The sequence below is a fragment of the Podarcis liolepis genome, assembly GCF_965112155.1.
Source record: "Podarcis liolepis genome assembly, chromosome: 18".
In the NCBI taxonomy this organism is placed as follows: Eukaryota; Metazoa; Chordata; class Lepidosauria; order Squamata; family Lacertidae; genus Podarcis; species Podarcis liolepis.
The window spans coordinates 11,642,793-11,669,724 of NC_139572.1; the positions used below are offsets into that span (position 1 = coordinate 11,642,793).

Below are 26,932 nucleotides of genomic sequence, written 5' to 3' on the forward strand. Positions count from 1 at the left end.
TGCGCCAGACCAAACAGGCCCATCACATCCAGTTCCTTGGAACACGAGCCAGAACCTGAACCCCGGACCAGGGAACACCCCAGGCCGCAACGCACACGTAGGCCGCCGGCGTACCTCAAGGACTATGAATGCGACCTCCCAGGCAGGACTGGAACTTAGAGGGGAGGCGTGTTATGTACTGAGTTGAATAGGATCCAAACTGCAGCAGTCTGATTGGTCCTAGAACAATAGGATCCAAATTGCAGCAGTCTGGTTGGTCCTAGAACAATAGGATTCAGAATGCAGCAGTCTGATTGGTCCAAGAACAATGCAGCAGTATGATTGGTTGGCAGGAAACACCCAATCATGCTCCAGATATAAGTGAATCCACAACCTGATTGGCTTACAGTAGAATTCCAGAATTAACCAATCATGTGCAGCCCATTGTGTAAATAATGTATATAAAGCAGATACAGTACTTTGAGGGGACATTCATTCATTCCTCCTCATCACTATGAGCTGAATAAAGAGCATGAAATCACTGTGCGACTCTGAGTATATTTCAGTATCCTTTTTAGCTAGTCCCCTGCTGGTGAAAGAGGTCTTCCTCCCCAAACTCTGCCTCCTCATCTTCCTCCCCGTTGTCCTGCAGCACAGCAGATGACTGAGTCAAACTCCTCACAGCAACTTCCTGAGAAGAAGTAGGAGAAACACAGCTCAGGTTGAGTGTAGCAGGTGCTCAGTGAATGCTCAAAGGCAGCTTCTTTGTCATGTCCTTGCATCAAAAGCAAGGCAACCTTTTCTTCACTATTTGGCTTCTCCAGCACCTCCACCCCCCACCCACAGTGCCCCCCTTCGGAGGACCTACCTCTCCATCAGAGTTCACCAGGTAGGTGAGGACACTGGTCCCGGTGCCCCAACTGGTCTGGTGCTTCCACACAAGGACAGAAGGTGGGCTGTGGGCCACCCCGGCATCAGCTGCCCAGATCTAGCAAGAAAGAGACTCCCTCATTCACAGGCAGGGCACCCTTGATCCTTCACCACGCCAGTGGGAGCAGCTCTCCAAGCTGACCCCAATGGCCAGCCCTCCAAGTGGCAGAGGCATCTGGGCTTCCTGCAGGGACCACCCCCCAGTCGCAGGGAGCCTTTTCTCCACAGGCTGCAGGAAACAACCAAGGAGGTTCTGCGTTGGGCACGGAAGGTGGGCAGAGCGTGAGCAGGTCTCTGGATACAGTGGTGCCCCGCAAGACGAATGCCTCGCAAGACGGAAAACCCGCTAGACGAAAGGGTTTTCCGTTTTGGAGGTGCTTCGCAAAACAAATCTCCTATGGGCTTGCTTCGCAAGACGACAATGCCTTGGGAGTTCCTGCTGGTTTTTTCTCTCCCCCCCTTTTCTAAGCCGCTAATCAGCTGATCCGATCAGCAGATAAGCCGCTAAAAGCCGCTAATAGCGCTAATCTGTCAATGGGCTTGCTTCGCAAGACGAAAAAACCGCTAGACGAAGAGAATCACAGAACGGATTCTTTTCGTCTTGCGAGGCACCACTGTACAGGGCAGCCAATACCCTCCCTTCCAATGAGGAGGCCTTTTCTCCCGAGGAAAGAGCCATGACTTACTGTGACTGCCTGCCCAGCCCGGAGGACATATTTTGGGGTAAATTTGTAAGCCACCTCTTCTCCCTCACCAATCTTTTTCTTCAGCCTCCAGTTCCCAAGAGATTGATCCTGAGGGAGAAGCAGCGGGACTCAGGGAGCAGCAAAACCAGCCCCAGGGCCAGGCCAGCCAAGGAGGGAAGCCTGAAGGCTCCAACAGGGCTTCAGAGCCAAGACCTCTCTTCCCGCAGCCTACCTTGTCAGAGCGGTTCTTCAGCTGAACATACTTCCCCTCTGGGTCCACGTCCTCCATGCTTTTTTTTTTTTTGGTAATATTTTTTATTAATTTTAGCATACAAAAAATTTAAGATATACCACACAAATTATTATACATATATCCTTATTTGGACTTCTTTCAGCATCTCTGATAGCCTTTCATAGAATCCTAGAGTTGGAAGAGACCTCAAGGGCCATCGAGTCCAACCCCCTGCCAAGCAGGAAACACCCTCAGAGCACTCCTGACATATGGCTGTCAAGCCTCTGCTTAAAGACCTCCAAAGGAGGAGACTCCACCACACTCCTTGGCAGCAAATTCCACTGTCAAACAGCTCTTACTGTCAGGAAGTTCTTCCTAATCTTTAGGTGGAAACTTTCGTCTTAATTATTTCTCCTGCAATTCTTACCTTACTATTGCCTTTACATTTTCTAACAAATCGTTTCTTCCTTTCCATTTTTACAATATTAGAACAGCCCCAGATAAAAATCTCCCAACCATTATAACCTTATGGCCTTATGACTTTTATAAAAAAAAGCAATTAATAAGAGCAACATTTGTTCTAAAAAGGGAATAAAAACGCAACATAAATTATTTCTCTCACAATGGAGTGAAATTGAACCTCTGGTTACCCACACCAATGCAACAAGCCTGGGCCATGTGTTAGGGTTGGGGTTTCTTTTTAAAAATATATATATATTTATTGAAAGTTTTTAAGATATAACAAAAAATGAAAAGTAAACATACAAAATAAAAACAGTTAAAAACATCCATTAATTTCCAATAACATAACTTTCTTACACTTCGGACCTCCTCATACCTCCCTTCTTTGTATTCCAGTTCAATTTGTTAGTTCAGCAAATCCTTACCATTAAGCTTTTACCCATTTGTGAAACCTTATTTTTTTCATATCTCTTAAAGCATTACAGCTGGAAACCACTTAGTTTCTATCCAACATCCTTCTAACATTCATTAATTTTACAATATTTCTGTAAATAGTCTTTAAATTTCTTCCAGTCTTCTTTCACCGACTCTTCTCCTTGATCTCGGATTCTGCCAGTCATTTCTGCCAGTCATTTCTGCCAATGGGCCTGGAAATAGTTTATTATGTGTGTCTATCGTTGTTTCTGTTTTTTTCGTCCAGTGCTTTGTAATTTGTTAATGAAGCAAGAAGAAGTGTTTTGCCTGCTCTGATCTTGGGAAATCTTTTAGTTCTGTAACAAGAAAGAATGAGTGCCAGGAGTTTTCTTTCCCCTGCCCTCCTCCATTCCAGCCTCTTTTCCTTTTGTGGACTGTCTTATCACTGGTACTTATAGAATCATAGAGTTGGAAGGGACCCAAGGGTCATCTAGCCCAACCCCCTGCAATGAGGAATCTCAGCTAGTTCATTCATAACAGATGGCCATCCAACCTCTGCTTAAAAACCTCCAAGGAAGGAGAGGCCACCACCTTCCTAGCTAGTCCATTCTCCACTCTCGGACAGCTCCTGTTTGCTCTCAGTTTCTCCAGGCTAAACAAACCCAGCTCCCTCAACCGTTCCTCATCAGGCTTGGTTTCCAGGCCCCAGAATAGGGATTGATCTTGTAAGCCACTGGTATTAGTAGCAATAAAGGTAACACTAATCACAATAAGAAAGATATTAGGCATTGTTAACAATTGTTTTTAAGAACATTGTTTACACATTTTCATACTGCTTAACTGTGTGCAATGCAATTACAGTGGTGCCTCGCAAGACGAAATTAATTCGTTCCGCAAGTCTCTTCGTCTTGCGGTTTTTTCGTCTTGCGATGCACGGTTTCCCATAGGAATGCATTGAAAATCAATTAATGCGTTCCTAGGGAAACCGCCTTCAGACCAGGTCCGGGGACAGTCTGTCCCCGGACCTCTTCTGAAGGCTGGGGGGGGGGGGACAAGGGCTTTTCTTCCCACCCCCAGCATTTTAAAAAACCCTGGGACAGCGGAGGACTCCGCTGTCCGGGGCGATCTTAAAATGCTGGCGGGCGGCATTTTAAAATCGCCCCGGACAGCGGAGGACTTCTCCGCTGTCCGGGGCGATTTAAAAGCCCCTGGGAAGGCAGGCAGGGGGGACAAAGACTTTCGCCCCCCTGCCCGCCTTCAGAAGGTGTCCCCGCCCCCCCCCGCCCCACTTTGGAACAGCTTTCCGAAGTGGGGCGGCTGGGGCAGGTGTCCCCGCCCCCCCTCCCCGCTTCGGAACAGCTTTCCGAAGTGGGGCGGCTGGGGCAGGTGTCCCCGCCCCCCCGCCCCGCTTCGGAACAGCTTTCCGAAGTGGGGCGGCTGGGGCAGGTGTCCCCGCCCCCCCCGCCCCGCTTCGGAACAGCTTTCCGAAGTGGGGCGGCTGGGGCAGGTGTCCCCGCCCCCCCTCCCCACTTCGGAACAGCTTTCCGAAGTGGGGCGGCTGGGGCAGGTGTCCCCGCCCCCCCTCCCCACTTCGGAACAGCTTTCCGAAGTGGGGCGGCTGGGGCAGGTGTCCCCGCCCCCCCTTCGGAACAGCGTTTTAAAATGCTGGGGGTCGGCAGCGCTTCGCTCCCGACCCCCAGCATTTTAAAACCTTCCCGGGACACGGGGAGATTTTAAAATGCTGGGGGTCGGCAGCGCTTCGCTCCCGACCCCCAGCATTTTAAAACCTCCCCAGGACAGAGACTTCTCTGCTGTCCCTTGGAGATTTTAAAATTCTGGGGGTCGGCAGCGAACGCTTCGCTCCCGCCTGCCAGCATTTTAAGATCGCCCGGGGCAGGCGGGGGGGAAGGCAGGCGGGGGGGAGCAAAGACTTTTGCCCCCCGCCGGCCTTCAGAAGAGGTCCTCTTCTGAAGGCCGGCTGTGGGCGAAAGTCTTTGCTCCCGACCGCCAGCATTTCCCTATGGGCTTTCGTCTTGCGATGCAAGCCCATAGGGAAATTCGTCTTGCGAAGCGCCTCCAAAACAGAAAACCCTTTCGTCTTGCGGGTTTTCCGTCTTGCGAGGCATTCGTCTTGCGGGGTACCACTGTATGTATTCATTGCTTTAAGTAGTAATTTTAAGTGCATTGTTAATATAAGAATAAATGTGCAATACTGTTAAAATGCATATTTTCATAAAATGTAAACAGAAATAACTGAAGTATCCTATACTAATGCAGTAATTGGACTAATATAATATAATATAATATAATAATCTGATGTCCTGCTTACAAGGACATCTGGTTGGCCCCGGTGAGAACAGGATGCTGGACTAGATGGGTCACTGGCCTGATTCAGGAGGCTTTTATTATGTTCTTGCTCTTGTTTTCCAACAGTAACATCTTAAGGCGGCCCTATTCAGGGAAGCTTTTAATGTATGATATTTTAGTGTTTCTTGGTTTCTGTGGAAGCCGCCCAGAGTGGCTGGGGAAACCCAGCCAGATGGGCGGGGTACAAATAATAAATTATTATTATTATTATTATTATATAAAAAGATTGGCTGATATGAGCCTTTTGAGTAATGAGATGTTATTAATTCCTTTTAAGATAAATTTGAATACTGACATTGGTTGCAGTGTGATATAGACAGTGCTTTCTCAAAAAGCTCTTGTCAGAAACTTCCGGATTGGTGGTCTATGATCTTTTGGGGAGGGTGTGTGAAAGAAACTAGTTTTTTTCTTTTTCAACAAGAAACTGTTGTTGTTGTCATTTTTTATACAGAATGTTTATTGGCACAAGCACATACCAAAATGCAGGGAGAATAATGAATGTAAGAAATGCAAATAGAAAAATAAAGTGAAAATACAGAGGGAGGGGGAAACCGGGAAACAACTGAGAGTGCAATGAGAGTATACATTTGTCACATTTATAGAAGAAAAGGGGGAGTCAGATTAGTTCCCAGTGAAGGAAAAGGAGGAAAAGGAGCTGAAATTTTCCCATGCAAATAGAAACTAGACTTCAGGCTCTGTGTGAACTCCAGAATTGCAAAAGGTGATGAAGAACTCTTGGCCATCCCTGGGAAGTGGGGGCTCATCCGAAATCCACAGGAACTCCAGGTGCTCTTCAAGCGCATCACTCTGGCATCCAGGCTGCCCCTGATGCTGCCGGACTCCAGGCACTGTACTCGCCGTGATCCAGGAAGTCCTTCGCTGCCACCTGGACCTGGTACGTCACCCCAGGGCGGATCCCAGTCAACACAAAGGATGTCTGCTCGGTGGGCCTTGTCTGCGAGAGACAAAAGACCACAGCTGTAATTTCATTTCTCAAAAACCTGACACCCACCAGCAGCCTGTGCGCCAAAGCATTAAGGGAAGGGCTGCAAGAAGAAGCACAACGGTCAAATATAGGAAGCACAGCAATTTTGTCCTAAAGCTGCAGAGCCCTGACTCATATATGATGCTCTCTCTCACCATTTTGCTGGTGTTGGTTCCATCCCTTGAGTAACGGATCAAGTATTTGAGGGGGAAGTATTCTGGGAATTTCCAGGAGCTGGGGGGCTTCCACACCAAAAGTATCTTCTTCCTCTGGCCCGGGATCTGGGAGACGGTCAAGTCTTCTGGAGGGTCAGGCTTGACTAAGACAAAGCCAGTGCAGAGAAAATAATACAAAACAAGCAAGCAAGAGGAGAGATGGAAGAAGCATGTGTGGCCTACGGTGCCACCTTCACACCACGCACTAAATGGTTATGGATCCCAAAGAATCCTGGGAACTGTAGTTTGTTAAGGGTGCTGAAGATTGTTAGGAGAAGTAAGGCGGAGTCTCTTGTCCTAATGTCCTCACCGCCAGGGCACCTCTTTAGAAGGGGTTTGATCTTGCTATCTGCAAAAACCCTCGTTGCTACGATATCGGCCATGGACAAAAGTGTTTTCCGCCTAGCAATAATAGATGGTATCTTTTCAGAGTGGAACGCGAGTATCACCTTCAAGAAGTTGGTCTGTCGGAACAGGGGCATCACCGCATATAAGTCAATCTGGTGTTTCTTAATTTTTAAGAGTTTGCTTAAACAGTCTTTAGCCCCATCTAGCGATGACCATCTTCCTATTTCCGACCTGACCGAAAGGCAACTTTTCTTGGGTTGCAGAGTTAATATCTGATTATTCATTTGGGAATTTAAGATATATTTAATTTTAGTCTCCTTTCTTTTATCTGAATTAGGCAACACCTCACTCTCTGGCAATAAGTTTTTGACCTCACAAACTGAAGATTGTGTTGTTGATTCAAGTTTTTCGACCTTCAGCAGGATATTAGATAATTGTGAAGATACCTCATCCAGCCTTTTAAAGATACAGTGAAGGGTCTTAATAACTAATTGTAACTGCACACAACTGGGGAACTCCCCCATATCAGATGTTAAACCATCATCCTGTGATGAGAGTTTTTCCATATTCTCCTTTACAGACTTTACTTTTGAAAAAATTTGAGTCGTCAGAGTTGGAGTGGCTTCTAAATCACTTAGAGGAAGGAAGCGATTTTGGGTTTCCACCCCAAGGCAATGCTCGGCATTGTCACTCCCTCTTCTATTCCGGTGTGGCCCCAACCTTGATAGTTTTGGTTTAGGGGATGATAGGGGCTCGTCAAAGTCTCTCAAGCTTTTGTTCTGACCCATACTTTCCTCAGGCCAAGGATTATACGATTCTTAAAAACGATTCTTAAAAACATAACATTTAAACACCACATGGCGTCTTCTTTTTAAGTCCTTTCTCCAATTAGGATAATGGTGTTCACTTCTCTTTTAGTAGCCGAGGCCGGCCCACTGATAAGAGAGAACCAGGAGCAGTCTGCAGCAATCTGGAGCAGGGCCAAATCTCTCGGAGAGTTGCCATAGCATGTAGCTGCAGCAATTATAAAATGCTTCAAAGACTGAGTGGGTCAGTTAAGATAAAATATAAAAGATTAAAAGAAGATTAAAAGAAATCCGAAGAGCACCGGTAAGTGCGTCTTACCTCGGCGCCATCTTAGCTCCACCTCGGAGACCCCACTAGTCCCCTCATGGAACTACAGTTTCCAGAGAGGTTTAACAATCCTTCCCGAGGGACTCTGGGAATTGTAGCTCGGTGAGGGGGATAGAGCCCTCCTTACAACTCTCAGCACCCTTTACAAACTGCATTACCCAGGATTCTTTGGGGGAAGCCATGCTTGTTTAAAGCGCTATAAATGTGTGGTGTTAATGTGGACAACATTCGGAGTCAATCCTGCCAGCCTTGTAAAATAAAATTTATTATAAATTTATTAAAAAAAATATTTCTATAAATAAAATTTATTATTATTATTATTATTATTATTATTATTATTATTATTATTATTATTATTTTTAAAAGCCACTCTGAATAACACAATGTGCCCTGAAAACTCTGAACCTACAAACCTGTTTCTGTCACCCTTGTGGTTTAAAACCTTTTAAATCCCCCAGTGATGGACAAGTTCCCTATCTCTGCACTGTACAGACTTTTGCCCCAACAAAGCAGTGGAAGACTCTTGCTCATCTGCCTCCACCAGAGGACCAGGGATCCTTCTTTGGGCTAGCTAGTGTGGCCAGGTATTGGCTAGTGACTCATCAGCCCCAGCCATCATGACCAACGGTCAGCGATGATGGAAGCTGTAGTCCAGCAATGTCTAAAGAGCAACAGCATGTTACTGCCGTCAGCATGAATCCTGCTTCCTTCCGTTAGAAAAGTTGCAGGAAATCGTGTGTCGTGATTCTATGACAACTTACGGATCTCATTCTGGAAGAAGTAGTAGTGGGTCGTTGCTGCCCCCAGGGGGTTCACCGCTGTTACATTCAGCACATAGGGATTGATGGAGAACATCTGGACATTGTCAATGGAGCAGCTGTTGGCCACTGTGGTAGCTTGGACACACTCCTTTACTACCCCTCCCATGCCAAGCCTGGATTGCAAAGAAGTCAGAGATTAGCATGGGCTGCCCAGGCCACCTAGTGACAAGAGCAAACCAGCAACGAATCACCCCAAGCGAGCTGGAGTTAACTCTATATTAGCAAAACAGGAGCTGCAAAAGGAGTGTCAGGCCTCATGAGCACAGCAATTCTTGCCCTATGGATCAGTTGCTGAGACTAAAGGTCCCTGGCTCCCCACAGCTGCCTAAGTCTCCTCCTCTCCAGATTCCCCTTCTGCCTCTGATTCTGGACTTCTCTCTGCCACAGACTCTCCCTGCTCACTAAACCCTGTTGCCTCCTCAGCTTCTGACGCCTTTTCTCAGTCTGCCCCCTCTTCCTCCTCTGACCACTCATTGTCGTCCCACCTGCAGTCCCTGGGCTCTGAGCCTTCTTCCCTTGGGGTTTCCAGCTGGTTCCTCCCACCACCCCTGTGTCCAACCAGTCCATGACACCTGCTAAGGAAACCAGTTGGTTTATGAACCCCATGGGTAGCCCTGCAGCCCTTCTGAAAGCTTCACTTTAATTTGATAAATATTGTTTCCTCCGTTTCTGTGAAGAGAGAAGCCGAATTGCCACAACTGTATCTATGATACCAATAAGAGGGAGTTTCTCCTTTTTACCTGTACGTGGAGGAAAAAAAAGTAGGCAGGTGTGTCTTTGTCTCCAACCTCCAGGAGCAATTGATGGCTGGGTAGGTGGTGGACCAGCACCATACTAAAGGCTTATCAGGTGGGTCTGGAGGAAAGGGGAGGAGCAGAAAAGGGGGCTTAATTATTTCATAAAATTTATGCATTGCTTGATAGTATAAAAAAAAAACCTCAAGGAGGTTTACAAAAAAAAGATAAGTCAATAAAACGGGGGGGGGGGATCCATAACCATTCTTTAAAGCATACAAAAGTTAAAGGACCACAACAGATTCAAATCACCTTGACTTTCTAAGCATCTGGGTAGGCTTGTCTGAAGGAACGCTTTTAGCAGGCACCAAAATAATACAGTGAAGGCGCCTTCTTGATATCTAGAGACAGGGAGTTCCAAAGTGTAGGTGCTGCCACACCAAAAGATTGATTTCTTACATGTGTAGAATGGGTTTTATGTGGCACATGTAATACTGCCAATTCTAGCTGCTTCCTAGCAATCAGACCCCTCCAGCTGCCTATGGTGGCTGCTAAGGACAATGTTCTTGATTATGTCTAGTCCTAGGGGAAGGGGGATCTGCCACTGCACCACTCTCTCATCGGCCCAGTCCCTGACAGCTCCCAGGATTCTGTAGGTGGGAAATTATGCATTAAATGCATGGTGTTTACCCAGTCAATGAGTCACATGACCCATTTTGGTCATTGCTCTCTCTCCACTTTACTATCTGGTGGGGAGACAGTTACATTTGAGTAATTCCATGAAAATGTCAACCAACAAACACATTTTTCATTTTCATATTCAGCTAAGATGTTCTACATCACTTCAATAATAATTTTTGTTCACCAACACCACAAAGGCAAAACTAGGGGACACCCAAATACCTTGGCTAACACACCACACCTTCTTAATCCAGCAGTAAAATCAGTAGCCACTAGGCCCTTGACCACATTTGAAAACCTTCGCCTGACAGCAGAGGGACACGGCTAGAAGATGGTATCCACAATATGCAAGATACTTCTCCAGAATCCCTCAACACAATCAAAAAACAATAGGAGCACGACATAGGCTACGAAATAAACCCTACCCAATAGACTAAAATGTGGTCTAAACCTCCCTTGAAAGCCATCTTGGCTAAAAGAAGGGAACTTACTTATAGATGGTACCTAACACCACAGAAATTAGTGCTGACACAACCAGGAACCTCTGGTCTTGGTCTGTGGGAGGTGACTTAAATCACTAAGCTTCTTTCAATTTTTTAATTGGGCTGGAGAGGCTGCAGCTCTACAGGCACATACCTCCACATGTAGTGGGATTTTGATCCAACCCTTTTGGACAGCAATTCTACAAGAAATATGCAGAAGAACTAAACAGGCATTATAAGCCACCCTGAAAATGGCTGAAAGCAGTCTTGAACAAAGTGTAAATGGACTTTTAACACAATAAACACCACAAACACAGGGCATAATGCCATTGTGGGAAATGTGATTATCTCAAAAGAAAGTGCAAAAACAGCAATTGAGGTACTGGTGTCAGTTGGCAACTTTGTTGAGTTTGAGACTGGGAAACTGAGAAGAAAAATTGCTGCCCAGCTGATGCAATAGGATATTCATAAGTATGAAACCCTCTTTTTTAATAATGGGGACTTCTGTGACATTTACCTTCCCTGCCAATTATGGTATATGGTAAATTGAAACAAAAACCAAATCATTAGGATGTTGCCATCGCTAAGGGTAAATTCCTGTGGACGTTATAACTTTTAAACCCTACTGTGCCTTTAATTAGAAGCTTATTCCTTGTGGCTTCTACAACCAATTGCAAAAGCAAAAGCACTGCTGAATTGCTCTCTTTTATGCCTTTACTTATTCTGTTCCCATTTTCCTGCCATCAGCACCCCAAGTGGCAGATTACAGGTACTTGTTTCCTAATTTACCACCCCACCCCCCGCAAATCCCCCCTCTATTCCAATTTTTAAAAATTGAAAGAAGCTTAGTGATTTAAGTCACCTCCCACAGACCAAGCCCAGACCAAATTAAGGGGCAGCCAATGCCTTAAGATGAAAAAGACCCAAGGAGCAAGCTTCTAATAAACATTGCAGGGTCCTTTGGTGAGCAGGGCCTCTTTCTAAGAAAATACTATAGAAGAATCTTGGTCATGGGAAAGGCATTGCACGATAGCATGCAATTAAGTGCTACGCTGAATTTTGATTCCTCTTCCAACCAATTCAAAGTAGGGCTTCCCAAACTTGGGTCTCCAGCTGTTTTTGGACTACAGTTCCCATCGTCCTAGTCCTGCAGCTAGGGATAATGGGAATTGTAGTCCAACAACAGCTGGAGACCCAAGTTTGGGAAATCCTGGATTACAGAAAGGCAGACTCTTAGTTAGACTCTGGTGGGGAATCAACCAGAGAGGGGTGGAGTCACAAAAGACCAAACATCAAGAACTTGAGACACAAGGAATGTGGACTGTAATTGTCTTTTTCTACTCACAGCCCAGCTTCAGATGAATTCTCCGCAGCAACCGCCCAGTGGCGAGATCATGGCAACTGTATTCCCCATTCTGAGCCAGGCTGGCGTTCTGCAAAACAAGGCTGCCATCTCTTCTCACTGCCTTCAAAATCCCACGGGACGTGCTGCTCATTTTCCATCCCACCGTAGAATTGCCTTCAGGGACGGGGCAATGCAAGAGGACTTCAGGCGCCCCAAGACTGGCGTACTGCTGATCTAGTGGAACTCCTGTGTTCCCCCCATCCCCCAAAAAAGAACAATGGAAGGGGGGGACGATTAATAATATACAACAGTTGCGTGGTATTGCACCAGAGGAAGAGATAAGCTTGCAGCACTTATCTTTTATTCCAGAGCTTACAAGTAGAATACAAGAAAGAACTCCTATTTTCTTACAAGTGCTATAGACTGTGTCTGCTCAGTCTGCTGCTCAGGTACTAAGTGTACATGGGAAACATCAAGGATATCCCTTCATATGGCCTTTGAACCAGGACAATAACACCAATGCCTGTTCCCCTATAAAAGTTTTCAATGTGACCTTGCTATGATTCTACACAATGCACTGAAGTGTGCAGTGATGTCCCCAGATTAACCACAACACAAATTAAAGGGGACCACAGGGGCTGCTAAGTAAGAGTTTCAAGACTGGGGGATCCCACCAGTTTTAACCCAACACAGTATTAAAAGGTTGGAAAGGGGTCCTCTGGATGATATGGCAGGAGTTGCTCCAGGAAGCAAGGTGCTGGACCTCGTGGAGCTCTGGAGAATTTGCATGCAGCTTTGGAGCAGCAAAGCAGCCACACTGCCAAGCCTCTCCCATCAGTTGCCTCTCTTCCTGCCATACCTTTTGATCCGTTGAACCAAACAATGTCCTCTTGTGAAGGGAAACTGGGTGACAGGAGAAATGAGATGGTCAGTATTATCCGCTGCATCTTCCTTCAGTGCTTGTGCAGCTTCAAATCCTGTGTGAAAGAGTCATCAAAACTCAACTTATGTAAAATACTTAATATGCAGTATTTTCCAAGCTTACAACTTAACTAAGAAGGACCCCTCCAGACGGCTGGTTTTTTGGTGGGTATATTCTGTAGCATGTTATTGATGCAGTAGGAGTGCATCAATGGTAGATGTACACTGGACCATCTACAGGTCACTCTGGTTTATTAGTTCTGCAATGTTACCACATTATTGCCGTCTGGAGTGGCACTCTTGTACTATAGTGCAACAAAAGTAGGACAAGAAACTACAACTCAGGAAAATTTGTGTTATTAAAACTTACAAGATTTTAGCAGGAAACAAGAGGATGTGCACTAATTGCAAGTGAAGCAGTATGACCACCTGAAAGATTTTACAGGCACAAATGGTCTTTATTTTTATACATAAAAATGCAAGGCCGTCATCACACTGTAGTTCATGTGGCTGCCAGTAGGTGGTGAACTTTAGCATGATGGCAGGTGGCCCAGGTGAGCTGTTTGATAAGGGGAGGTGCTTTGCAAACCGCTCTGTGAAGCCCACCCCCTTCCTTTAAAAGCAAGGGGGGTCATGATGATCAGGGAGCGGAGGGGCAAGCTGAGAGGGGAAGAGGCAATGTGTGGGGCAAGCCGGAAGGGGATAGGTGAGTGAGGTGTAAAGGGAGGAGGGGCTGGCCGGGAGGCAGGGGTGGCAAGCAGAGTGAGCAGGGGGCAGCGGCACCTAGCATTTATTTTATTTAACAAAATTTGTAAACCATTAGATTTTTTTCTTAAAATAAAAAACCACAACACCTCTAAATGATTTACAAAATTATAAAACAAAATATTAAAATTATCAACAGTCAAAAGAAGTAACTAAAAACATAATTAAAATTAGACAATTAAAATTGGCAGCTGAGAGAGAGATGTTTTAATTGTAAACTGATGTCTAGGACTGAACTCAAGGCTGGAAAAAAACGAGAATATGAGAGAAACCAAATTTGACAGGTTAGCCCAGCTCTCCATGACTAGCGAGGGCCCCAAAGTTCAGTACTAAGGGAGGAGATGGGGTGGCCCCCGGGAACATTGGGAGAGCAACAGGCATGCCATGCCATTGCAGGCTCATTGGGGCAGAGATCCTTTTATGCTATGATTTGTTAAAGGCACTGCATTGCATGCTGCTGTCATGGCAACAGTAAATGGAGTCCTAAATTTTTATTTTTATTTTTAAGGGGGGGGGGGACGACTCACCAGTAGCAAAGATTTTGCCTTCCGAGGCTGGGCTGGTTCCCGACCACGTCTCTCTTCAGGAGGTTCTTCTGTGGTTTTGTCTCAACCGCTGGCCTTCCCCTCACTTCCTGGCTCACAGCTGATCTCAGGAAGCCTTTTCTCCTAAGAGGGGCCGGATTCCCATAACAGCCCCCCCCCCTCCACTGGCTCAGACTTCCCCTCCTGTCACACATCCCGGACAGAACATCCAAAATGACAAAACAGGCTTCCCGAAACTTCCCCAAGGCTGTGCACTCGTGTGTGTGTGTGTGTGTGTGTGTCCCATTTAACACTTCTTGGAGCAATTTTTGTTTAGCAAGGGGCATTCCTGATTCTCTCACAACAACCCTGTGAGGTAGGCTAACTGACCAGAAATGGGGGTGGGAATGTGAGTTATTCAGTATTCCCCCCCCCCTCATTTTAAAGCAGTTATTAGAAGCACAAGTGGGAAAGCTGTTGACAACTATTGTGCCAAGTTTATCTATAAGCCTACAGATGCCTTCCAGATGATTTGGAAGGCAGGCATCCAACAGATTTGCTGACTGGGGGTTGATGGGAGTTGTAGTCCAAAACTGTTCTGGCTGGGGCCGATAGGAAGAGCCGCCTGAAATATCCAGAGAGCAATAAGTTTGCAAAGGCTCATGCAGAGAGAATATCCCTGCTACTCATTTTAGCTTCCTTTGCTAGAGTTATGAGTAGTGGGCGCCAAGTGGAGCCCTGGCTTCTCTCAGGCGGGTGTCGTTGCAGTGAGTACCGAAACAAACATTTCAAGTCAAAATGGAAACTGGCCAGTGTGCAAGTTTACCCTTTTATTTAGATTGGAAGACAATAATCAGGCATCCGCACAACACGGCCAGTTCAACGAAGCTGATGTTGAAGAATCATTGCTTTGACACGGGCGATCTTTGCTTCTTCCAGGACACTGGCATTAGTTCGCCTGTCTCCACAAGTGATGTGTAAAAATTTTCGGAGACATTGCTGAATCAAAAGAAACAACCACCCACCTCTAAGCAACTTAAGGTACATAAAACGATATATGAAAATGCCGATAAAATCAAATTTATAAAACAGCCAGGAACAATAAAAAAAATATCAAAAGACAGGTGAAATCAACAGTTTTCAAAACTACAGTCATACCTCGGGTAACAGACGCTTTGGGTTGTGCGATTTCGGGTTGCGCCGAATCCGAAAGTACCGGAATCTTGTCATCTGGACAGCCGAGGACCTTCAGAAACACTGCCCAGGCTTGCGCCCTGTGGGGGTCACTTCGGTGCTGCTAGTGCAGTTTGACTTCATCCCCTCGAGGCATACTCCAATGTTTCTCAAAACAGATGGATGCCAACAAATATAATATTATTTCAATTTAAAGACCACTTTATCTAAAGGATCTCAAAGTGGTTTGCATACACAAAAATAAAATAAAATTTGTGTAGAGCTGCACAAAAAATAAAAAAATAAATAAAAATGCTGCACAAATATAAGATGGGGGACACCCGGCATTCAGTAGTACATGAGAAAAGGAACTAGGAGTCCTAGTGGACCACAAGCTTAACAACAGTGTGATGTAGCAGTGGGGGGGGGAAGCTAATGCTATTTTGGGCTGCATCCACAGAAGTCTAGTGTCCAGATCAAGGGAAGTTATAGTCCCGCTCTGTTCTGCCTTGGTCAGACCACACTGGAATACTGTGTCAGGTTCTGGGCACCACAATTTAAGGAGGATGTTGACAAGCTGGAAGGTGTACAGAGGAGGGAGGCCAAGATGATCAAGGGTCTGGAAACCAAGTCTTATGAAGAATCGTTGAAGGAGCTGGGTATGTTTAGCCTGGGAAAGAAGAGGCTGGGAGGAGATATGAAAGCCATCTCCAAACATCTCAAGGGCTGTCATATGGAAGAAGGAACAAGCTTGTTTTCTCCTGCTCTGGAGGGTAGGACTCGAACCCATGACTTCAAGTTACAAGAAAGGAGATTCCAACTAAACATCAGGAAGAACTTTCTGACAGTGAGAGCTGTTTGACAGTGGAAGACTCCCACAAGAGGTGATGAGCTCTCCTTCCTTGGCGGTTTTTAAGCAGAGGTTGGATGGCCATCTTTCATGGATGCTTGAGCTGAGATCCCTGCATTGCAGGGGGTTGGACTAGATGACCCTCGGGGTCCCTCTACAATTCTATGTCATAACATGTCAGGATGGACAGGAAGAACAATGTCCTCAATGTAGAAAGGCCATACTGTTTGGGGAGGAATCCAGCTATAAACCTCTGGCCCTGCTGCTCTGGTGGTAGCTGGACCACATTTCATGCTATGTTCCCCTTGCCTGAAGCACTTACACACACACACACACACACACACACACACACACACACACGCGATGCCAAACTGAAATACAGCAAATGATAGAAAAGCGTTGTTAACTAAGTGTTAACTTCCAAACATCCCCAGGGTGTAGGAAATCCAGGTGTGGTCAAATTCTGTATCATGCAGATGGCATTCATTGATCCTAGAGTCTAGTTCAAGCCCCTGCGACGCAGGAATCATTTTGCCCAACGTGGGGCTCGAATTCATGACCCTGAGATTCTCATGCTCAACCAACCGAGTTATTAAAATATTCATTTGACACTTTCCCCAAGAAGTTCATCCCAGTTTCTGGCAACAACAGGCATTTCAGAATTCCACATTTATTTAAAAAGGCAAGAAAATGCAGGCTGCCGCTGCCAAATGGAAAGCAATACAAGGATAAAGTGTGCTTCAGAATTATATGCAGGACAGAGACATTTAAAACAACAACAACTAAGGAACAGGGCAGAGTCAGGAAGCCCAGGAGGTAATAATAGTACAGTGGTACCTCAGGTTACATACTCTTCAGGTTACAGACTCCGCTAACCCAGAAATAGTGCTTCAGGTTCAGAACTTTGCTTCAGGATGAGAACAGAAATCGTGCTCCAGTGGCGCGGCAGCAGCAGGAGGCCCCATTAGCTAAAGTGGTCTTCAGGTTAAGAACAGTTTCAGGTTAAGAACGGACCTCCAGAACGAATTAAGTTCTTAACCCGAGGTACCACTGTACATGATTTCCTTTGCAATTTCAACTTTTCTCAGAGAACGTGAAATTGCATGTTCAACAACTGAGGATTCATAGCTGTGCAACAGGTTCAGGTGGGGCAGGTCGGGAGGGGTGGGATCCTGGCTCTTGAGAAGCTTACAGGGCGGGGTAGCTGGCTTGATTGGCTATGCCACAGTGATTGCCAGTGCCCTTGACCAATCGCATGTAGCCTTGCTCTCCCCATTTCTCAGACCAGCTGACAGAGAAAGAGAGAGAAAGGAGGGATCAGTACATTATTTTATTTCATGCAATTTATATACCACTTGATTGTAAAAAAAATAAAAGCCCCCCAAACCCTCAAAGCCATTATCACCATCATAACTGTATATTGTCAGTAGTAGTAACAGTAGTATTTTCATTTCCATACCGCTTTATATTTTTAAGGGGGTGAAATCTCTTTTTAAAAATTACATTTTGTTAAGTTTCCAGATGTTTAGCATATACAATCAAAACACAATTTCATCTTTTCTTGATTTTTTTATCTGCTTCCCAGTTTTCCATGGAGTTGTTGTTCTTCACCTTCTGCTACACTCTCTCTTCTATTAAATCATAACCACAGTATTATACTCTAATTATTTCTGTTGCTCATATCTCAAATCCTCCTCGCAAGCTCATCATACTATAATATTTCTTTAAATAGTCCAAAAAAGGCATCCATTCGTCCATAAAACACTCGTCATTAGATTCTCTTAATTTTGCTGTTAATTTTGAGAGTTCTGCAAAGTCCATTATCTTACTTTTCCATTCTTCGTTGGTGGGAACTTCTTCTTCCTTCCATTTCTGCACACATAAAATCCTAGCCGCTGTTGTTACATAAACAACATTAATATTTTTTGGGGGGGATTTCTCCCCCTATAATCCCTAACAAAAACGCTTTGGGCATTTTGGATATCTTTTTTATTTCATCATGTTTCATTTCCCAAAATTCCCTCACTTTCTTGCAATTCTACTACATATGAAAAAAAGATCCATCTGCGGGTTTACACTTCCAGCAATTGTTAGGAATATTCTTATACATTTTAGATAATTGGTTAGGTGTTAAGTATATCACTTAAGCAATACATGTAATTTTCATGTAATTTACTTTTAAAGCAGTATATTTCATATTTACTTTCCACAGCTTTTCTCATGCACTTATTTCCATATTATGTCCCAGATCTTTAGCCCAGTGTATATTCATTTCGTCTTTTGTATCCCATTCTAATAATGGGAGACCGAATATAATTAGTAATATAATTACTTTCTAATATAATTTTAGGACACGGGTGGCGCTGTGGTCTAAACCACACGTGCGGGTCGTGATTCGACGCTTTTGCGCATGCATGTATGCGTGAGCGCCGAAACCTGGAAGTAACCCGTTCTGGTACTTCCGGGTTCGGCGTGGTGTGCAGCCCGAAATCACATAACCTGAAGCATCTGTAACCCGAGGTACCACTGTATGAAACTGTTGCAACAGGGTCCCCACTCCCCACACACAGCAGGGAGGAGGAACCCAGAACAATGGTGTGCAAGCCCTTATGTAGACTTTTGAAATTGCCCACCCTGTAGCCCAAGACCCGCCCCCCAGGACATACATCCCAGAAGGAGGTGGTCTCCAGCAGACATACATCACAGGAGGTGGTCTACAGCAGACATCCTATCTGTCAGGACACCTGTTAATGATCCCTGATTACATTGCCGTGGCAGCCTGGCCATTCTTTTGTAATGGTAAATACTTTAGTTCCTGAAGGCTCACCCTATTCATGCACAAATATGCCCTTAAGACAGGATTTGTGAGCAAAGAGACAATGGGGAGGCTTTCCCATTTCCTTCCTTTCAGAGAAATATTTGAGGTCAATTTGGGGGGTCAAAATGGCTTCAGGACTATTTTCCTGTACTGTTTCAGACATGTGGTTGCTGGCGACAATGGGAGGAGAAGAGGGCTGCTCTTGTGCCCAAATCCTGCTCCCAGGCTTGGGGGCATCTGGTTGGCCACTGTGAGAACAGGAGGCTGGACTAGATGGCGCAATGACCTAGATGGCCCAAGACATTTGGGCACCTGAGACAATCACTCAATGGTGTCCCACCACCAAGGGTGGGAGGAGACGAGCTTCCCATTGCCAAGGGGCCACTATGGAGGCTGCTGCCCCATGGATCCTGCAGCCTGAGGCGGTTCCCGCACCTCACCTCATGGGTGGGCCAGCCCTCGCAGAAGAGCTTCTCTTACGTTCTTCTGAGCTTTTCCCGACCATCCCCGCCCCGGCTCAAATACCCCTTTGGTCACCTGTTCTTTAGGATCCAATAAGCCATGTTGTTCCCACCGTCCTGGAGCGTCCCATAACCAACAGCCAGCATGGCGTGGCTCACCAGCTGGGTACACGAGGAGCTGTCAAACACCCCTGGCAGGAGAAGAGACCTGGAGTGAGGCAGGATCAGAACGGGGCAAAGCGGGGAGGAAGGCGCGCCCAAGGGGGCTTCATCCAATGTGAGCCTGGCTTGCAGCAGATCCTCCGATATGAATGTAGGGACATATTTAACATAAATACAAATTTAATAAATAAAATAACAATGACCAACTGGGACCACTCAGAGTAGACCATAGCCGGCTGCACAAACACTCCAACACCACCATCACTCTGAAATCTAGTTATCTACCTTGTGTGTCAAGTATGACTTTCCAATGGGAAGCTTTTTGGATTTAAAAAAGTAAACAAATTCCAAGTTCTATTTTTTTAAGAGCACCAGTATCTTTGAAGGGGTAATGCACAAAGAGGGAAGGGGTATGGAGAAGGAAGAGCTGTAGAAAGTCAGGGCTTGTCCTGCCACCCCAAGAAAACTGCTCTTTAGCGCTCAATAGCCAATTTGGGTTTTCCCTGGTTTGCCATTTGTTCCAATTGATCACCAAAAGAGCCAGTTTTCCCTCGGAAAGGAGCAGGGAAAGGGGAGAGCACTTGGACCACACTTTCTGTGGCACACAGGTAGATGTGTGGGCGAGCCCTTTGTGTAGACAGTCCTGAGGTATATATTGTAGACCAGGGGTCAGCAAAATTTTCCAGCAGGGGGCTGGTCCACTGTCCCTCAGACCTTGGGGGGGGGGTTATATTTTGGAAGAAAAAAGAAGAACGAATTCCTATGCCCCACAAATAACCCAGAGAAGCATTTTCAATAAAAGGACACATTCTACTCATGTAAAAACACGCTGATTCCCGGACTGTCCACGGGCTGGATTGAGAAGGCAATTGGGCTGGACCCGGCCCCCGGGCCTTAGGTTGCCTACCCATGTTATGGACCAGTGGCCTGACTTCCCATAATACAGCTTCCTCTTTAAATCAGGCCCATGAGGACTAGAATCTTACTTTATTAACAAGGGAAGGAGTGTAGCTCAGTGGTAGAGCCTTTACCACATCAGCTCAATCCCTGACGGCATCTCCAGGTGGGGCTGGGAGAGAGAGACCCCTCGGCCTGAAACTCCAGAGAGCTGCTGCCAGCCAGTGTAGACATTACTGAGCTAGATGGAGCAACGGCAGCATCCTCTGCCTCATAGATGGGCTACCTCTATAATTGCACAAACTTCCCCAACCATCCAACTTGATATAAAGATCCTGGTTTTTAGCATGTGGAGGGTCCGAGTTCCGAGGTTTTCAGGCACAGAACAGGCCTTTAAGCCAAGCACATCCAGTGCAACATAAAAATATTATGTGTGTGTGTGTTCTTTACAGTACTAGTGCATAAAACCATATAGTGTAAAACCATATTAAAAGTTTAAATCAGAAATCAGCTAACTATTGTGGGAAGATGCATTTTTCCTTCTCTGCTTAGGCCTGGCGTGGAAAAGTTTTCAGCAGGTGTTTAAAAGTCGGCACAGGTGGTGCCTGCTGGCTTCCTAGTGGCAGAGAGTTCCACAGGATAAGGTCACAGGATAGGGTTCTGATTCTTGTTGCTGTCAGGTGAGCCTGAGTTGGGGAATGACTCTACAATGCTCCTGCAGGTGATCTCAGTAACTGAGCTGGGAAAGAAGGCTTCAGGTGATCCCTGAGGCAGCCTGGACCTAAGTTGTTCAGGGATTTGTAAATCAATGCAAGGACTTTAAACATGGCTTGGCAGGGGTTGGGCAGCCGGTACAAATATTTTTAACAAAGGTGTCTCTCGTCCTTGGCCAGATGTCCCCATCAACAGTCTGGTCACTGCAGTCTGCACCTGCCAGAGCTTCGAAACCAGGTGCAAAGGGCAGCCCCACGTGCTGAACATTGCAGTAGTCCAACCTCAAGCTCACCGCTGCATGGACTACAGTGTCTGGCACTGCTGCTGCTGCAGCCCACCTTCGATAAGGCCCACAAATTAGCCATCTGTGTCCAGGACTTGCCTATTATCCCTTAGCTTGTTAAGTATAATTGTATAATTGCACACTGAAATAGAGAGTGCCTGTATGTATGTTGCTAAGGTATCTGAAGAAGTGTGCGTGCACACAAAAGCTTATACCCAGAACAAACTTAGTTGGTCTCTAATGTGCTACTGGACAATTTTTTAATTTATTTTGACTGCATCAGACCAACACGGATACCTACCTGAATCTAGTATGTTGCTAAGGGTTTAACATTGGAAAATCCCATTGTATCTATCTAACTGAGTCAATAATTTACTGTTCATATTCTCTGCTAGCTTTCACATGGGAGTTTAACCTTAGATGATGCAGTTAATGTATTCAATTGCCAATTCATCATTCTGGAGGGAGCTGGCTCAGTCTTTTGTACCCAAACACAGTGAGAGGAGGACGTGATAAGTTGCACCTCCAGGAGCTGCACAGAGACACAGCGTGGATTTTTGCTCTGGTCATAATTTAAGAAGAGCCTATCCTTGATGCAAATGCTTTATACAACTTTCTGGATGTATTGCTGATTGTTTCGTACCTGTTTAAAGCTTTGAATTGTATTTATGGATCTGGACAATTTTTATTCCAAAAGGAGTCCGTTTTTATGCATCCAATTGCTTCATTCTGCGCAATATTAATAAAGGCAATATAGCTGCCACCAAAATCAGACCAGAGGCTGCCACCCTCTCCGAACGTTTGGCCCCTCACCTGACTTGTAGAAATGGAAGTAGAAGCTCCTGCTGTCCACGGCCACCGAAACCGGCCCAATGGTTGCCACAGCCTGCTCCAGGGCCACCTCGTTCCCCACTGGGACCACCACGACGGATGTGCAGTTGGCCGCACGGTCCTGAGAGTTGTAACTGCACATGGATCCATCCTGCAGAGAAGCGACAATCACCTGGAGGCGGCTGCAGAGCAGGGCGAGTGAGGAGAGTGGCTGGGGCAGATTCCCCAGGGCTGCATTTGCAAAGAGCCCCCAGGGCTTCCAGGGCTCAGTGCGCCTGCCTGTTAGTCAGAAGGCTGGTGGTCCAAGCCCACCCCCGTAGGGCTGCGAGCAGGATTCTTGCATTGCAGGGGGTTGGACTAGAGGACCCCCGGGGTTCCTCCCAACTCTACAATTCTATGAATGACAGAAGCTCGATTTGGAAACTGAGCTCCACAAAAAAGGGAAACATTTCAATCTGCCCTCCTCAGAGGAAGGGCTGCAGTGCAGACTTTGCAAGGCTATGAAGGATCCACGAGAAGCGGACTTTACTGAGCAGTTTGCTGCTTCCCAACTAGGTGTGAAATTTGGTGTGGGCTTATGCATTTCCTTCTGCGCTGGTCCCAGTGGTGCAACCTGTGTTGACAGCGCCAGGGCAAGGCAAGGGTTGCACCCCCCAACCTCCTTGTGGGTGTCGTGCAGGGGGCAACAGGTGGACCTCTCTGCATGCCGGAGGGGACCACTCCTCACAAGGTCGCCTGCCGGTCACCACATTCACCCTTTCAGCTCAGTGAGCTCCTTGGCAGGCTAATTGTGTTTTCCACTTGTGAAGGGTGTGTTAATAATAATAATAATAATAATAATAATAATAATAATACTTACTATTAGTTTAATTAACATTGGAATAGAAAATAACTCTGTATGTGCTTGTATGTGTGCTGCTGAAAATTGGAAAATCCCATTGGGCTATAATAAAGCAAAGCAGATCCCTCTGATCATCAAGAAGGGGTCTGCGCATGGCGTATGCTCAGAAGTGGAGGGAAGCTACCAACAAAGGAGGAATGGCAGACAAAGTTAATAGAATATATAGAAATGGCAAGATTGACAAATAGAATAAGGGTCAGGATAAAAAAAAAGTATTCAAAGATGGTTGGAAATGTTTTATAGATTATTTGGAAACATATTGAAAGCATGTCAAAAAGTTAACAGTAAGAGCAGTAAGAAATATTGAGATATAAAGTTGAGAAAAAATAAGATATAGGGGGAAACTAGAATATGTAGTGGAAAAGAAAGTAACAAAATGAACCAGGTAAGGGGAGGTTCTTGTTTCATGTGTAAAAATGGAAATGATAAACAAAAATTGAAAAAATAAAATAAATGGGTTGATAATCAATTTAGGGTGTTCTCTGCTCTCTCATATCGTGTTTAACTTTAGATCATGTGAGAGGGTTATTAAATTGCAAACTGCCATTTTGAAGGGAGTTGCCTTTGAGTGTTTCTCCGGAAGCCACAAGAGAACAAAGGATGTGATAATGAGGTCTCTCCTGGAGAGAAAACAACTGCGGGCTAATGGAAGCTGTGGGGAGAGACAGACCTCTGATTTTTGGTCCAAACAGAACTTTCTTCAAAACAGAACATCAAACAATCAGTGTTACATTCAGATAGTTGTGTAACATCATGTGCACATCCAGCATAGGTTCAGCTTCTTATAAAAACGATATTAGGAGTAATTGAAGAAAGTTCTGTGAGTGAAGCTTTAGAGTCTGGACAATATATGGGTCTGGACAATTATTTTTCCAAGAGGAGTCAGTTTTTATTCACCCTATTGCTTCAAGCTGCAAAATATAAACATATGCAATAGGGCAGACTATAAATTAGAAGTAATGTGAAGGTGGCGAAGGTCTTGACCGCACAATTGTGCCCATGTGTGTGGCCCAGATCAGCGAGGCATGTGCACTGATTCCTCCTTCCGTCTTACTTTCTCCAAGTAGGGGTAGCTGGTCTCTGAGTTTATGCCGCCGTTTTCCCGCACGTACTCGAAGGCCCGAGTGATGTACCCTCCATGGCACCCCTGGTTGCCCAGCTTCCAGGAACAATCAATGAGGTTCTGTTCGCTTAGCGGGATCAGCTTCCCTGTCCTGTTGAAGCGCAGCCCTTCAAGTGCTCCGGTGGCGCTGAATGCCCAGCAGGATCCGCAGTGGCCCTGTGGGAACAGCAAGAGGTGGTGAGGCAGAAGTAAATCAAACAGGCATGGTGTGGGGGCAGACCCCACCTGGGTCCTGGGTCCTGGGTCCCATTCTGGGAGCCACAGTTTAAGAAGGATATTGACCAGCTGGAACATGTGCAGAGGACGGCCTGGAAACCAGGTCTTATGTAGAAAGGTTGAAGGAGCTGGGTATGTTTAGCCTAGAGAAGAGGAGACTGAGGAGATATGAGAGCCATCTTCCAACATCTCAAGGGCTCTCACATGGCTGAGGGAACAAGCTTGTTTTCTCCTGCTCTGGAGGGTAGGACCCAAACCAATGGCTTCAAGTTACAAAAAAGGAGACTCCAACTACCATATTTTTCACTCTAAAAGATGCACCAGACCATAGGACGCACCTAGTTTTTGGAGGAGGAAAACAAGGGAAAAAATACTCTGAATCCCAGAAGCCAGAACAGCAAGAGGGATTTGGCTTCTGGGATAGCCGCGCAACCTGCATTCGCTCCATAAGACGCACACACATTTCCCCTTGCTTTTTAGGAGGGAAAAAGTGCGTCTTATAGAGCGAAAAATACGGTAAACATCAGGAAGAACTTTCTGACAGAAAGAGCTCTTTGAGAGTGGAAAATGGAGTACCTAGGAAGGTGGTGGCCTCTCCTTCCTTGGAGGTTTCTGAGCAGAGGCTGGATGGCCATCTGTTATGAATAACTAGCTGAGATTCCTCATTGCAGGGGTTTGGACCCCGAGGGTCCCTTCCAATTCTGCAATTCTATGACAAAGCAAAAAGTTTTTCTCCCTCTCCCATAACACTAGAACTGCTGGACATGCAGTGAAGGCAGATGCTGGAAGATTCAGACAGAGGGAGCAAAGCCCTTCAGAAGGAGATTTTAAAGGGCAGAACTCCCTCCCAAGGGAGGCAGTGAGGGCCACCAACTTGGATGGCTTCAAAAGAGGGCTGGTCAGATATGTGGAGGGGAAGGTCAGGGTGGCTTCTAGCCAGGATGGCCCTGCTCTTGTATTTGGGTCCTGCTTGCAGGTTTCCTGTTGGGGCATCAGGTGGAGTCCTGTGAGAACAGGGTGCTGGGCTAGATGGACCTCCTTTTGTCTGATCCAGTGGTGTTCTCCATGTGCAGAACCTCAATGGCCAGGGGCAGTTCACCTCGGAAAGCCAGTTGCTGGGTATCACAAGTGGGCAGAGTGCTCTTGCCCTGTGGGAACCAGATGCTGGCCTGCTCCAACAGAGAGATGTTAAAAAAGGCCCCTCCAGGAATCCTGAGCTTGGCCATTAAGTCTCCCCAGGTGGTTCTGGGCTCACCTGGTTCTTGACTGGGGTGACATAACCTTTGGTGCGCCAGTCAACTTCCTTGGGGGTCTCCAGGCTGGCTGATTCTTGGAACAAGGCAACCTTCTTACCGGGTTGGTCGGCCAAGTCAGAACGGAAGCTGCTGAGCATCTCGTTAAACTCTTCGTCCGTCTGCGGGAGGAAACCATAGTTGCTGTGCTCTTACTTCCAGATTTTCAGAATGCCCACCCCTGCCAAGCTACTCCTGAGGCTGCATCCCAGGGCAAAACCGGCATCCTCCCTCTCCACTCCCAGCAGCTGGACTGCAGCCATTCCCAAGACCTGCGTTCCCCCAAAGAGAACGCTCACAAATGCCAGCTCAACAAGGGCAAGGCAAGAGAGTTCCAGTTACCAAATCACCCAGGTGGTTCATTGCCAGCTGGAAGCTCTTCCCCTCCTGGTTATGCTGCTCAATCCTCCGCAGGTTCTTCTCCCAGACGGCCCGACGAAAGGCCTCTTCCTCCTGCAATGGGAAGCTCAATTACGGATCAGTGGTTCTCAAGCTTTTTTTCTGGCCACACCAAAATTTTCTCATGCCACACTGACTTTTTTCTTGGTAAGAAATACATTAGAAAACAAAAAGAAACACCTCCTAGCAATGCTTGATTTGTAACACAGAACACGCTCTCAAGATGAACATTATTCTCAGAATGATCTACATTTTGAGAGGAATTCCACTTCATTTATCTTATAAATATTTATGTAAAATGAACTCCTTAATTAGGAAATGCCTAAGGGGTTCTGCAACTCCAAGAATATCCTTACTAAAGAATGCAAGTTACCAACAAAAAAGGAGGATTTGGCATCCCAAATCTAGAACTGTACCATCAAGTTTATTTACTACCAAATGTTAGATGTTGGAAAGTAAATTCCAACAATGTTTTTCTGGCTTGGGTGTCACTTGAATATGCAGATATAACCCCATTAGTTGCATGGACAGCACTGGGATCAAAATATGTTATACCGTAATTCAAAATCCACCTGACAGAATTAAGTCAGTCAGGAAATTATGGAGCATGATGGCTAGTAAAAATAAATTTGATCAATTCTCCCACAATAAATTGATGCTATGGAAAATCCAACTTTAAAAATGGGGATGTATGTGTGCCAAGTATTAAATCTAAATGGTATTTCTGAGGGACAGAAATCACTTCAAATAACAGAAGTTTAATAGCATATTGTGTGTATTCCAAGCT

At 45.9% G+C, this 26,932-nt stretch overlaps 3 protein-coding genes across 7 annotated transcripts in view; all 3 read right to left on the reverse strand.

The window, feature by feature from the left end:
• Positions 1-553: 553 nt before the first annotated feature.
• On the reverse strand, positions 554-1,910 carry LOC310697186 (lamin-B2-like; the record flags this gene model as incomplete). The annotated part of the gene is made up of 4 exons (XM_083483508.1): positions 1,828-1,910; positions 1,596-1,703; positions 848-967; positions 554-670 (listed from the first exon to the last, which is right to left on the reverse strand). Exons 1-4 carry the CDS (start codon positions 1,882-1,884, stop codon positions 554-556), a joined length of 402 nt encoding a protein of 133 aa, XP_083339634.1. The 5' UTR covers positions 1,885-1,910.
• A 3,587-nt stretch (positions 1,911-5,497) lies between these two features.
• On the reverse strand, positions 5,498-15,455 carry LOC310697440 (interleukin-27 subunit beta-like). 3 transcript variants are annotated; one of them, XM_083484116.1, is made up of 7 exons: positions 14,029-14,257; positions 12,675-12,792; positions 11,816-12,061; positions 9,314-9,428; positions 8,514-8,686; positions 6,211-6,374; positions 5,498-6,025 (listed from the first exon to the last, which is right to left on the reverse strand). In XM_083484116.1, the coding sequence occupies exons 2-7, from the start codon at positions 12,760-12,762 to the stop codon at positions 5,873-5,875; spliced, it is 939 nt and encodes a 312-aa protein (XP_083340242.1). In that variant the 5' UTR covers positions 12,763-12,792; positions 14,029-14,257; the 3' UTR covers positions 5,498-5,872. The 3 variants fall into 3 exon arrangements, with proteins under 3 accessions (XP_083340242.1, XP_083340241.1, XP_083340240.1); XM_083484115.1 differs by lacking the exons at positions 6,211-6,374; positions 14,029-14,257 and adding an exon at positions 15,184-15,455; XM_083484114.1 differs by lacking the exon at positions 6,211-6,374 and having other exon boundaries at positions 14,029-14,276.
• Positions 15,456-16,702: 1,247 nt separating this feature from the next.
• Positions 16,703-26,932, reverse strand: part of LOC310697434 (cathepsin L2-like) — a 40,495-nt gene continuing 30,265 nt past the window's right edge. For all 3 annotated transcript variants that reach the window (XM_083484105.1, XM_083484104.1, XM_083484103.1), the window contains exons 3-8: positions 26,089-26,199; positions 25,710-25,868; positions 24,170-24,394; positions 22,197-22,365; positions 19,404-19,518; positions 16,703-17,336 (exon numbers count right to left, since the gene is read on the reverse strand). In XM_083484105.1, coding sequence (XP_083340231.1) covers positions 17,237-17,336; positions 19,404-19,518; positions 22,197-22,365; positions 24,170-24,394; positions 25,710-25,868; positions 26,089-26,199 — 879 coding nt within the window. In that variant the 3' untranslated portion in view covers positions 16,703-17,236. The remainder of the gene's footprint in view (positions 17,337-19,403; positions 19,519-22,196; positions 22,366-24,169; positions 24,395-25,709; positions 25,869-26,088; positions 26,200-26,932) is intronic.

What these genes read in the sequence shown, in the direction of transcription:
- LOC310697440 (XM_083484115.1), bottom strand. Translation starts at nt 12,762, where the DNA reads ATGCAGCGGATAATACTGACCATCTCATTTCTCCTGTCACCCAGTTTC. An exon ending in TTGGTTCAACGGATCAAAAG is followed by an intron (nt 12,062 to 12,674) that starts GTATGGCAGGAA and finishes GGGGGAACACAG; the next exon opens with GAGTTCCACTAGATCAGCAG. An exon ending in AATTCATCTGAAGCTGGGCT is followed by an intron (nt 9,429 to 11,815) that starts GTGAGTAGAAAA and finishes CCTTTCCTCCAG; the next exon opens with ACCCACCTGATAAGCCTTTA.